The sequence below is a fragment of the Hemitrygon akajei genome, chromosome 13 (genome assembly GCF_048418815.1).
Source record: "Hemitrygon akajei chromosome 13, sHemAka1.3, whole genome shotgun sequence".
Classification (NCBI taxonomy): domain Eukaryota; kingdom Metazoa; phylum Chordata; class Chondrichthyes; order Myliobatiformes; family Dasyatidae; genus Hemitrygon; species Hemitrygon akajei.
Genome location: NC_133136.1, coordinates 49,857,841 through 49,871,508, shown reverse-complemented (window position 1 = coordinate 49,871,508; position 13,668 = coordinate 49,857,841). Strand labels below are relative to the sequence as shown.

The 13,668-nt window shown below is 43.6% G+C and overlaps 1 protein-coding gene across 2 annotated transcripts in view; it reads left to right on the top strand.

Moving 5' to 3' along the window:
• Window positions 1-13,668, top strand: part of LOC140737860 (palmitoyltransferase ZDHHC2-like) — a 91,291-nt gene that overhangs the window by 56,506 nt on the left and 21,117 nt on the right. For both annotated transcript variants that reach the window (XM_073064593.1, XM_073064594.1), the window contains one exon: window positions 7,210-7,336. In XM_073064593.1, coding sequence (XP_072920694.1) covers window positions 7,210-7,336 — 127 coding nt within the window. The remainder of the gene's footprint in view (window positions 1-7,209; window positions 7,337-13,668) is intronic.

Below are 13,668 nucleotides of genomic sequence, written 5' to 3'. Positions count from 1 at the left end.
GACTCTCTATATATTGATTTAAGAAGCCCTCTTGGATGCACCTAGCAAATTCTGCCCCATCTAAACCACTTGCACTAAGAAGGTCCCAGTTTATATAAGGGAAGTTGAAGCCCCTCACGTCAACAACCCTGTTGTTTTTACACCTTTTCTTCATTTGTCTGCATATCTGTGCTTCAGTGTCCCAGTGGCTACTGGGGCTGAGGTCTGTAGTACAATACCATCAGACTGATTACACCCTTATAATTTTAGAGTTCTACCCATATAGGATTAGTGGATGAGCCTTCCATTCTGTCCCCTCTGAGTGCAGTTGTGATATTGTCCCTGATTAGTAATGCAACTCTCCCTCCCCCCTTTACCTCCCTCTCAATTTTTCCTAAAACATGAAAAACCCTGGGACATTAAGCACACATTCCTGTCCATCTCTCAACAAAGTCTCTGTAAGGGCCACAACATCAGAGTTCCATGTACTGATCCATGCTCCAAGTTCATCACATTTACCCATAACGCTCCTAGCATTAAAATACACTATCCTTCCTATGGTATCCCTTACTTTGCTCCTGCCTGATCTTACTGGCCCTGACATCTTCCATCCTTTGTGTCCCTCCACTTTATAACCTGTTGTTCTGGTTCCCATCCTCTGCTAAACTAGTTCAAACTCTCCTGAGTAGCACTAGTGAAGCTTCCAGCTAGGATATTGATTTCCCTCCAGTTTAGGTGCAACCTGTCCATCTTGTTCAGGTCACCCCTGCCCCAGAAGAGGTTCCAATGATGCAAGAACCTGAAACCCTGACCCCTGAACCAATTCCTCACCACTCATTCATCTGTACTATCAACCTATTCCTGCCCTGACTAGCATGTGACATGGAGAGTAATCCAGAGATTACAACTTTGGAGGCCCTGATTTTCAGCTTCCTTCCCAACTTCTATACTCTGCACAGGACCTCCTCCACCTTTCTACATATGTCATTAGTGCCAGTGTGCACCATGACCTCTGGCTGCTCAGACTCTCCCTTGACAATATCTGCAGCCGCTCTGAGATGTCCTGGACCCTAGCACCTGGGAGGGACAATCATCCTGGTATTTCTTTCTTGGCCACAGAATTTGCTGTCTGTCTCCTTAACCATTGAGTCTCCTATCACTATCACTACTACTCTGCCTGACTTTACCCTTCCCTGTTGAGCCTTAGAGCTGGACACAGTGCCACTGGCCCTGCTGTCGTGCTGTGCCCCAATAGGCCAACCTGTCCCCCACCCACAACAGTATCTGAAGGATACTTGTTCCACAGAGGAACCCTCCACTGACTGCTTACTCCCCATACTTCTGGTGGTCACCCATCTACTATCTGAAACCTGCACTCCGGGTGTGACCACCTCAGTAAAAGCTACCAAATCATAATGAATCTATCCTTGTGCAATCCTTAGCTGAACTTTCGGCAGATGCCTCCTACTCACGTGGAAAGGTCTCCTTATTCCTTCTTGGTGAAGTTGGCTGATTCAACCCAGTAATGTAGACCTGTTAGATGAAAATAAAAAAATAAACAATTTTTTTGCAGCACTATTTGATGTACACCTTTAAGACAACCATTTTTAAAAAGCATATGCTGTCATCCATACTCTTGTCATCAAAATCGGATGGATTTTTTTTTTCCAATTCATCTGAAACTTTGTTGCCTACATCCTGTTACACATTCCCACTCTCACTGTTCTTACCAATATTTCCAATAAAATTTACCAGTTTGTGATTTTAAATCCTTTCTTATCTCATCAATCATTAACTATAATTTTCTCCAACTATAAAGTTAATCTTCAGACTCTCTTTTCTTCTGTCTCTAATCTTTTGCACTTCTGCCTTTACTTGGCGAGTTACATTAATGAAAATTTCCCTCTTTTTCCCTTCTTAAAATTCCTTTGATCAGGTTTCCAATCTTTCACATAATACATTCCTGGGTACAATGTCTAATTTCTGATTGCCCTTCTAAAAAATGTTCTACATTAAAGCCGCTGTATAAATGCCAGCTTTTGTTATGTGAAAAATGAGAAATATTCTAATCTTTTGATACATTAGTGTTATTTTTAGTGTATTTCACAACACTGATCACACTGGTGTTGCATCTTCAGTGGTTTCAGCATTTACATATTTTCCAAATTCTCTTCCTTTTCCTGTTATTTTTTAAATGTCAGTGAATGAAAGGTTCTGGATTAAATACACATTTTCACATTTGAAATGTAAGTGTATCTTTTTTGTCACATTGAAACAGAACTTCCAACGTTGAATTCTGATGGAACACCCAAATCTAAGACAATTAGATAGTGTAATGCTTCATTTATTGACCTTGGCCGGAGTTGGCAGAGTTACTCTGTCAGTTGAAAATAGACATTGTAGCAATAATTGCATTTTGCTATGAAACATCGGTTGTCACGGACACCTCACAGGCTAATGATCATCTTGCATATATTTCATTCCAGAAACATTTGAGTAAAATAAGAATAGTATGATGTGCAAATGATCCGTGTTCAGAGTATGCTCACAGAATGTGCAGAGAACAACAAAAGATCTGCTATTTTCTAACTCAGGGAAAAAATGCAATGTCTTTGATTTTAATCTGTGGAGTGACTGCAGCCAAAATAGTAAGCTGTAAGAGACAACAGTAACATAGTGTGTCATAACATTGCAGTTCAAATACAGAGACCCAAGTTATTGATCTGGAGACACCAGTACAAACCTCATCATGGCAGCGGACAGTTTAAAATTGAGTAATTGAATAGATCTGGAATTAAAAGTGTAGTATCAGTAATCAGATTGCTGTAAAAACTCCAGTTCCTAAATACTAGAGAAAGACATCTGCCAACTTTACTTAAAATAGTAGCAGAAAATGCAAGCAGCACCAGTCAACAGTCATGGAATGAGAAATTGTAGTTAATATTTCTTGTCCAGTACCTTTCATCATCTCCTCCAGGTCTGATCTAAATGTTCCTCCAGGCCCACTGTAATGTGGCTGAATCAGAGGGTGGTTATGAAATCGCCGAACAAGCTGGTCAGTGTAGGATCAGATAAGTGCTGACACAGTCACTAACAATTATGATTTAGTGACAACCTTTAAATACCCTGGAGTTCTCTCCTCATCCCTCCCCCTTTGTTTTACCTGAAATACCCAAAGCCATTTAAAATCTACCTTGCCACCTGTGCATTCATTTTTCTTTCATTCTCCTTCGACAGCTACTCAGGTCTAACATGGAACATGGAACTATAAAATTAAAACAAAGTAAAACTGTGACTGGAAGACTAGATAATAAACTCTGTACTGCTTTACGCATCATTGATGATATAGCGATGAATTAAAATTTCACCACTCACCAGTGAGAGTAAGATAAGAATGATATGGCAGATGATTGTGTGGCTGAAGAATGGTGCAGGGGACAAGGTTTCAGATTTATGGATATTGGGATCTCTCCTGGGGTAGATGTGACCTGTACAAAAGGGATGGGTTACACATGATTTTGACAGGACCAATACCCTTGTGGGCTGGTTTGCTAGAGCTGATGGGAAGGGTTAAAACTAGGTTGGTCGGGGAATTCTAACCAGAGCGATAGGTCAGAGGATGGAGCATTTGGTGTAAAGTAGGTACATGGTGTGTGTAGAGATACTGTGAGGAAGAATATGCAGTGGATACAGCATGGATGGATTGAAACCTGTCTAATTTAATTCAAGAAGTATCAGGAACCAGGAGATGAACTTAGAGCACTCATCAGTATGTTGTTACGTACCCTGTAACTGGGTCACTTACCAGCAAAGATAGAGAGGTCCGTTGAAGTCTGATGATACTATTTTTAACAGTATTTATTGATAAAAATACACAAGAATAGCATTGATGTAAACATACAGATAATATACGTCGTCAATACTAAATCTAAAAGCGCGGGTATAATAATAATCAATAAGAAATAGCTCTATCGTTGTCTAGGGGATAATGTATTGTCCGATGGAAATATAAAAGTCACTCAAGTTCATTCAAGCTGCAGGCTGCAGCCTTTGGTTGGAGTCAAGAGAGAGAGTGTAAAACTTGCCCATTCCTTTTATGATGTCAATCCTTCGAGAGTCGTTGGGGCTGATTTCTCCTTTGTGTTAGCTAAAGCCGTTCTTCCGTGGCAAGGCCCACCAATTCCGAGGCAAATGGAAAGGACGCACGTGGACTTTCCACCGGCTTTCGCTATTACGCTGTTACAGGATTTCTAGTGTGTCTTCTGGTGCGTCTGAAGGGGCTGTTCCCCCAGACCCTCTTTTATCCTGACTCACAGGGTCTCAGATGTCAATCAGGGTGGAGGGATGCCTCCCCTCAACCAGCCCACTTTTGGTCATTCCCTGAGGGCTTCAAATAAATAGCTCTGTACTCAATACACAATTCCGTCTCCAAGAGACAATGGCCGTTTCCCGTAGCTTTGTATCGCCGAGGGGCCAAGACATTCCAAACGTCTCTCTCTCATTTCCTGGGTCTCCTGACCTGAATTAATAGCGATCTTGCGATTCTCAAAAAGGAGGGGGCACAGGCGTAACAATGTAAATCTATGACATTGTGGCTATTATAGAGACTTGGTTGTCACAAGGGCAAGAATTATTGTTGGATTTAGATGTTTAAAGAGGAAGGTAAAAGAGGTGGAGGAGTGGCAATGCTGATCAAGGATGGTATCATAGCTGCCAAAGGGAGAATGTCGTGGAGGGATCATCCACTGAGTCAGTGTGGGTAGAAGTCAGAAACCGGAAGGAAGCAATCTTTCTATTGGGAGTATTCTATATACCCCCCCCCCCCCCATAGCATCAGAAACATTGACGAACAGACCAAGAGGCAGATTTTGGAATGGTGTAAAACTAACAGTTGTTGTTATAGTGACTTCAACTTCCCTAATATTGATTGGTATTTCAATAGTGCAAGAGATTTAAACGGGGCCATATTTGTTAGATGTGTCCAGGAAGGATTCCTGACACAATATGTAGATAGGGCGACTAGAGGAGAGGCCATTCTGGATCCAGTACTAGGCAATAAACCTGATCAGCTGATAGATCTCTGGGTGGGTGAGCATTTTGGAGACAATGACCACAACTCACCGACCTTTACTATAGTTTTGCACAGGGATAGGTACAGAAGGTATTGAGAAATATTTACTTGGAGGAGATTGTATTATGTTATGAGGCAGGAGGTTGGGAGCATAAATTGGGAACAATTGGACTCTGGAAATGCACAATGGAAATTTGGAAGTTGTTAAGGACATGCTTGTATGGAGTTCTGGATAGGTTTCTCTCATTGAGGCAGGGAAAGGATGGTAGGATTAATAGAAACATAGTTGATAGGAGATGCGGAACACCTAGTCAAGAGGAAAGAGGAAACATACTTAAGGTTTAGTAAGCAAGGATCAGACAGGACTCTAGAGAGTTGTAAGATAACCAGGGAGGAGCTTAAGAAGGGACTTAAGAGAGGCATGAGAAGGCCTTGGTGAGTCAGATTAGGGAAAGCCCCAAAACATTCTACATGTACGTGAAGAACAGGGGGATGACTAGAGTGAGGGTAACACAATCAGGAATAAGAGGAAACATGCCTGGAGTCAGAGGAGGTAGAGGAGGTCCTTAATGAATACTTTGCTTCACTATTCACCAGCGAGAGGGATCTTGACAAATGTGAGGACAGGGTAATATGCTGAAACTTTGAGAGAGGGATATACCCCAGGTTACTTTGGGAACTGAGGGAAAAGATTACTGCACCTTTGGCAATGATTTCTGCATCTTCACTGGCCACAGGAGTAGTGCCAGAAGATTGGAGAGTGGCAAATGTTATTCCTTTGTTCAAGGAAGGTAACGGGTAATACTGGGAAATGAAGACCAGCGAATCTTGCATCAGTAATGAACAAACTATTGGAGAGGATTCTTAGAGACAGGATTTACAAGCATTTGAAGAAGAATAGTCTGATTAGGGATAGTCAACATGGTTTGTGAGGGGCAGGCTGTGCTTCACACTCCTGAATGAATTATTTGAGGAAGTGACAAAAATTGGTGAAGTTAGACCAGTGGATGTGATGTATATAGATTTTAGTAAGATGTTCATCATTGTTCCCTATGGTAGGCTCATTCATAAAGTGAGGTGGCACAGAGTCCAGTGAAATGTGGCTACGCGGGATTCAGTATGGGTTGGTGTATAGAAAGCAGAGTGTGGTAGCGGCTAGAGTATATTCCACATGGAGTTCAATGGTAAGTGGTGTTCCACAGTGATCTGTTCTAGGAACTCTGTTCTTTGTGATTTTTATAAATGACTTGGGTTAGGAAGTGAAAGGTCACATGAAGGGGTAAACATTTGAATGTCGAACTTGAAAGCAGGGTATGGGGTGAATGGCAGGTTTCCTAGCAGTGTGGAGAAACAGAAGGATCTTAAGGTCCACCTTTATAATTGCCACACAGTTGAAAGGGTAGTTCTGGTGCCTTGGCCTTCAGTAGTCGGGAGATTGAGTTCAAGGACTGCAAGGTGATGTTGCAGCTCTATAAAACTCTGGTTAGACCACACTTGGAATATTATGTTCATTTCTTGTCTCCTAATTATAGGAAGGATGAGACAGCTTTAGTGAGAGAGTGCAGAGGAGATTTACTAGTACGCTGCCTGAATTAGAGAGCATGTCTTGTGAGGATAAGTTGAGTGAGCCACGGCTTTCCTCTTTGGAGCGAAGGAGGATGAGAAGTGACTTGATAGAAGCATATAAGGTGATAAGTGGACAGTCATCTCCTTTTTCCAAGTGCATAAATGACTAATATGAGGGGGCATTATTTTAAAGTGATAGGACAAATGTATAGGGGTGATGTTAAAGGTAGTTTTTTTTATACAGAGAGTGGTGGGTGCATGGAACATGCTACCAGGGATGGTGGTAGAGGCAGATACAGTAAGGATATTTAAGAATCTCGTAGGCACAGATGAAAGGGCTATGTGGGAAGGAAGCATTAGACTGACTTCAGAGTAGGTTAAAAAATTAGCACAACACTTGTCGTCTGAAGGGCTGTACTGTGCTGTATTATCCTTAGTAAAATGGATAATAGACCCCTTCCTAACTACATTTCACTCATGATTTTCTTCAGTTTACTGACTCATTCTGCAGTTAAATATTCAGATGTACGTTTGCAAATATTCAGGTGTGAATTTCAAGTGATAAAGTTAAAATAATGGCTTACTTGTTTCAGAGGCGTTCAGAGCACCTGTATTCCGACATGGACCAGACAAGAATGGGTTTAGCTTGGGCTGCAGCAAGAATATGAAGCAGGTATTTGGTGATGAGAAGAAGTACTGGTTGCTGCCTGTCTTTACAAGGTAACTACTCATTATCCTGACTTCTCAAATCCTTAATACAATCTTGATTGTATAAAATTGAGTCTAGAATACTATACCAATAGCACTGGTATTTGTATATTATTGTCATGTGTACGAAGATACAGTGAAAAGTTTATCTTGCATACTATTTATACAGATTAAGTCATTACACAGTGCACTGAGCAAGAATAAGGTAAAATAATAACAACATAGAATAAAGTATAATAGCTACCAATAAGAGTGCAGGTTAAAGATTAAGTACAAAGATCATAATGAGGTAGATTGTGAGGCTAAGAAGCCATCATATCATACAAAAGGTCTGTTCAGGTGTCTGATAAGAGTGGAATAGAAGCTGCCTTTGTGCCAGGTGGTATGTGCTTTCAAGCTTTTGTATCTTCTGCCCAATGGGACAGAGAAGAGAGAATGTCTGCAGAGGGTGGAGTCTTTTCTTGTGCTGGCTGCTTTACTGGGGCAGTGAGAAGCATAGACAGTCCATAGAGGGGAGGGTGGTTCTTGTATTTTGTTCACAACTTCCTGCAGTTTCTTGTGGTCATGAGCAGAGCAGTTGCCACACCAAGCATCCAGACAAAATGCTTTCTATGGTGCAACAATAAAAATTTGATAGAGACAACAGATCTTACAAAAAACAGCAAGAAGGCATGGTCTCTCATACGCAAACTTGGAGGCGATCCCAAGAAAGCTGCCCAACATCCCAATGTGTCTGCTAACCAAGTTGCACACCAGTTGTTTCTAAATGGAAAAACCAACAAGAAACAATCAGGAGCACAACTAGATAGGAAGAAGTACAGTGATGACCCTGGCTTTACTGGACCATTCACCGTGAAGAGCTGGAAATTGGTATATCTAGTCTAAAACATGGGAAAGCAATTGGTCTTGACAACATAGCATCGGAGCAGATAAAGCATTTTGGACAGCAAGCAAAGAAATGGCTCCTACAATTGTTCAACCACTGTCTGGCAACACACAAGCTACCTAATATTTGGTGGAAGTCACATGTAATAGCACTATTAAAGCCCGGAAAAGATCCCTCAGATCCTAAGAGTTTTCGGCTAATCTCACTGCTTTGCCACATCAATAAGCTGTTTGAATGCCTGATACTCAATAGGATAACACCAGCTCTAGATGAGAAGATCATCCCAGAGTAAGCAGGTTTCCGCCCCGGCAAATCAACAACAAGCCAACTGGTCAACCTCACACAATATATCGAAGATAGTTTTGAGCAAGGGATGGTAACAGCTGCTGTTCTTGTAGACTTGTCAGCAGCTTACGATACAGTGAACCATAGGCGCCTCCTCAGCAAGATTCTGGAGATGACAAAAGATATTTACTGAACAGAGCTGTTAGAAAGCACGCTTCAGAATCGCCGGTTCTGTGTTGAACTAGGTAGAAGCACAGCAGGTGGCGAATTCAGAAGAATGGCCTTCCTCAGGGAAGTGGGCTTGCTCCGCTGCTGAACAACATCTAGGTGTAGTCACAGCTAGGCTGCCGGAAGCAAGTCGTTGGGTGACAGTCCGAGGGGGGAAAGCGAAGGAGAGTAGACAGGTAGTGCAGAGCACCCCTGTAGCCATTCCCATGAATAATAAGTTTACCATCCTGGATGCTGTTGGTGAGGACGACCGACCAGGTGTGAGCCACGGTGGCAGGGCCTCTGACACTGAGTCTGACCCTGTGGTGCAGAAGGGTGGGATGGAGAAGAGGAGAGCTGTCGTCATTGGAGTCTATAGTCAGGGGAGCAGATAGAAGATTTTGTGGACATGAGAAGGAAACCTTCATGGTTTGTTGCCTCCCGGGTGCCAGGGTCCGGGGATGTCTCTGACCGGGTGCATGACATCCTGGTACGAGAGGGAAAGCAACCAGAAGTCGTGATACATGTTGGTACCAACAACATAGGCAGGAAGAGGGATGAGGTCCTGAAGTATGAGTTTCGGGAACTAGGCAGAAGGGTGAGGAACAGGACCTCAAGGGTGGCGTTCTCAGGATTGCTGCCAGTACTATGTGATAGTGATGGTAAGAATTGGAGGAGATGGCAGCTGAATGTATGGCTGAGGAGTTGGTGCAAGGGGCAGGGTTTTAGATTTTTGGGCCATTGGGATCTCTTCTAGGGAAGGTGGGACCTGTACAGATTGGATGGGTTGCACCTGAACTCGAGGGGGAGCAATATCCTTGCTGATAGGTTTGCTAGCATGGTTCGGGAGGGTTTAAACTAATTTGCAAGGGGGATGGGACCCAGAGCAATAGAACAGTGAAAGAAGTGCATGGAGTAAAGCCAGATCTAACATATAGAGAGGCTTTGAGGAAAGAGAAGCAGAATAAAGGGTGTAAAGGTAGTAAGGTAGAAGGGTTAAAGTGTGTGTACTTCAATGCAAGAAGCATCAGGAACAAAGGTGATGAACTGAGAGCTTGGATACATACGTGGAATTACGATGTAGTGGCCATTACGTAGACTTGGCTGGCACCAGGTCAGGAATGAATTCTCAATATTCCTGGATTTCAGTGCTTTAAAAGGGATAGAGAGGGGGGAAAGGGGAGGAGGGGTGGCATTACTAGTCAGGGATACTATTAACAGCTGCAGAAAGGGTGAGTAATGTAGCAGGATCCTCTTTTGAGTCAGTATGGGTGGAAATCAGGAACAGGAAGGGAGCAGTTAACTCTACGGGGGGTATTCTATAGGCCCCCTGGTAGCAGCAGAGATACCGAGGAGCAGATTGGGGGGCAGATTTTGGAAAGGTGTAAAAATAACAGGGTTGTTATCATGGATGACTTTAACTTCCCTAATATTGATTGGCACTTGATTAGTTCCAAGGGTTTAGATGGGGCAGAGTTTGTTAAGTGTGTCCAGGATGGATTCCTGTCACAGTATGTTGACAGGCCGACTAGGGGGAAAGCCATACTAGATCTAGTATTCAGTAACGAACCGGGTCAGGTCACAGATCTGTCAGTGGGTGAGCATCTGGGGGACAGTGATCACTGCTCCCTGACCTTTAGCATTATCATGGAAAAGGATAGAATCAGAGAGGACAGGAAGAATTTTAATTGGGGGAAGGGCAAATTATGAGGCTATAAGGCTAGAACTTGCGGGTGTGAATTGGGATGATGTTTTTGCAGGGAAATGTACAATGGACATGTGGTTGATGTTTAAGGATCTCTCGCAGGATGTTAGGAATAAATTTGTCCCGGTGAGGAAGATAAAGAATGGTAGGGTGAAGGAACCATGGGTGACAAGTGAAGTAGAAAATCTAGTCAGGTGGAAAAAGGCAGCATACATGAGGTTTAGGAAGCAAGGATCAGATGGGTCTATTGAGGAATATAGGGTAGCAAGAAAGGAGCTTAAGAAGGGGCTGAGAAGAGCAAGAAGGGGGCATGAAAAGACCTTGTTGAGTAGGGTAAAGGAAAACCACAAGGCATTCTTCAATTATGTGAAGAACAAAAGGATGACAGGAATGAAGGTAGGACCGATTAGAGATAAAAGTGGGAAGATGTGCCTGGAGCCTGTGGAAGTGAGCGAGGTCCTCAGTGAATATTTCTCTTTGGTATTCACCACTGAGAGGGAACTTGATGACGGTGAGGACAATATGAGTGAGGTTGATGTTCCGGAGCATGTTGTTATTAAGGGAGAGGAGGTGTTGGAGTTGTTAAAATACATTAGGACGGATAAGTCCCCGGGGCCTGACGGAATATTCCCCAGGCTGCTCCATGAGGCCAGGGAAGAGATTGCTGAACCTCTGGCTAGGGTCTTTATGTCCTTGTTGTCCACGGGAATGGTACCGGAGGATTGGAGGGAGGCGAATGTTGTCCCCTTGTTCAAAAAAGGTAGTAGGGCTAGTCCAGGTAATTATAGACTAGTGAGCCTTGCGTCTGTGGTGGGAAAGCTGTTGGAAAAGATTCTTAGAGATGGGATCTATGGACATTTAGAGAATCATGGTCTGATCAGGGACAGTCAGCATGGCTTTGTGAAGGGGAGATTGTGTCTAACAAGCCTGATAGAGTTCTTTGAGGAGGTGACCAGGCATATAGATGAGGGTCGTGCTGTGGATGTGATCTACATGGATTTTAGTAAGGCATTTGACAAGGTTCCACACGGTAGGCTTATTCAGAAAGTCAGAAGGCATGGGATCCAGGGAAGTTTGGCCAAGTGGATTCAGAATTGGCTTGCCTGCAGAAAGCAGAGGGTTGTGGTGGAGGGAGTACATTCAAATTGGAGGGTTGTGACTAGTGGTGTCCCACAAGGATCTGTTCTGGGACCTCTACTTTTTGTGATTTTTATTAACGACCTGGATGTGGGGGTAGAAGGGTGGGTTGGCAAGTTTACAGATGACACAAAGGTTGGTGGTGTTGTAGATAGTGTAGAGGATTGTCAAAGATTGCAGAGAGACATTGATAGGATGCAGAAGTAGGCTGAGAAGTGGCAGATGGAGTTCAACCCGGAGAAGTGTGAGGTGGTACACTTTGGAAGGACAAACTCCAAGGCAGAGTACAAAGTAAATGGCAGGATACTTGGTAGTGTGGAGGAGCAGAGAGATTTGGGGGTACATGTCCACAGATCCCTGAAAGTTTCCTCACAGGTAGATAGGGTAGTTAAGAAAGCTTATGGGGTGTTAGCTTTCAGAAGTCGAGGGATAGAGTTTAAGAGTCGTGATGTAATGATGCAGCTCTATAAAACTCTAGTTAGGCCACACTTGGAGTACTGTGTCCAGTTCTGGTCATCTCACTATAGGAAGGATGTGGAAGCATTGGAAAGGGTACAGAGGAGATTTACCAGAATGCTGCCTGGTTTAGAGAGTATGGATTATGATCAGAGATTAAGAGAGCTAGGACTTTACTCTTTGGAGAGGAAGAGGATGAGAGGAGACATGATAGAGGTGTACAAGATATTAAGAGGAATAGACAGAGTGGACAGCCAGCACCTCTTCCCCAGGGCACCACTGCTCAGTACAAGAGGACATGGCTTTAAGGTAAGGGGAGAGAAGTTCAAGGGGTATATTAGAGGAAGGTTTTTCACAGAAAGTGGTTGGTGCGTGGAATGCACTACCTGAGTCAGTGGTGGAGGCAGATACACTAGTGAAGTTTAAGAGACTACTAGACAAGTATATGGAGGAATTTAAGGTGGGGGGTTATATGGGAGGCAGGGTTTGAGGGTTGGCACAACATTGTGGGCCAAAGGGCCTGTACTGTGCTGTACTATTTTATGTTCTATGTTCTATCTACACGAATGACCAACCTATAGATGATGTCACACACCGTTTTATATATGCTGATGACTTATGCATCACTGCCCAAAGCACTGATTTTAACCATGGAGAAAACACTTTCTGAGGCCTCGGAGGAACTAACATCCTACTATGAAGAAAACCACCTCCATGCAAACCCATCAAAGACACAAGTTTGTGCATTCCACCTCAGGAACCGTGAAGCCAAATGGCAGCTTAAAGTAACCTGGTGTGGAGCCACACTGACGCATTGCGAGCACCCTATCTACTTAGGAGTCACCCTTGACGGATGCCTCACTTTCAAGCACCACATCAATAAGACAAAGGCAAAGTGAGCGCACGAAACAACATCCTGAATAAGCTCACTAACACAAAATGGGGAGCAAGCTGGAAAACATTGCGAGCCAGTGCGCTTGCTCTTTGTTATTCCACTGCTGAATACGCCTGTCCTACATGGGAAAGATCTACTCATGCTAAGGAGATGGATGCCGTTCTGAATTCAAGCTGCCGACTTATCACAGGTTGTTTAAAACCAACAAACACCAACAGCTTATATATCCTGGTGCGTATTGCTACCCCTGATATAAGAAGAACGGTAGCCAGCAAGAAAGAATGACTCCGTCAAACATCAGATGAGAGGTACCCTCTACGTGGTCAAACACCCACACCCAGCCTCCTAAAGTCAAGGAAGAGCTTCATGAACAGTGTTGTTCCATTACAATCAACCCCATCTGAAGCCCACATCGCCTTGTGGAAAGACCAGCTCGCCAGTCTCAAACAACCCCCAACGATGGAAATTCCACCGGATGAAAGTCTTCCCCCAGGAGCTAATGGCAGCTGGGCAACCAGGAAGTGTCTTAACAGACTCAGGACTGATGTAGGTCGTTCAAAGGTGTCACTAAGCACATGGGGATATGCAACCAGCCCGACAACTTGTGAATGTGGAACTGAGCCACAAACTATGCAACATCTCCTGCGATGCCCATCGCTAGAGGAACCCTGTACTGTTGCAGGTCTTGCTGAATTCAACAACAAGGCGCAAAAATGTGTCCGGTTCTGGCTGGGCCATGTATGGACTGTCCGTGGACATGATGATGATAATAA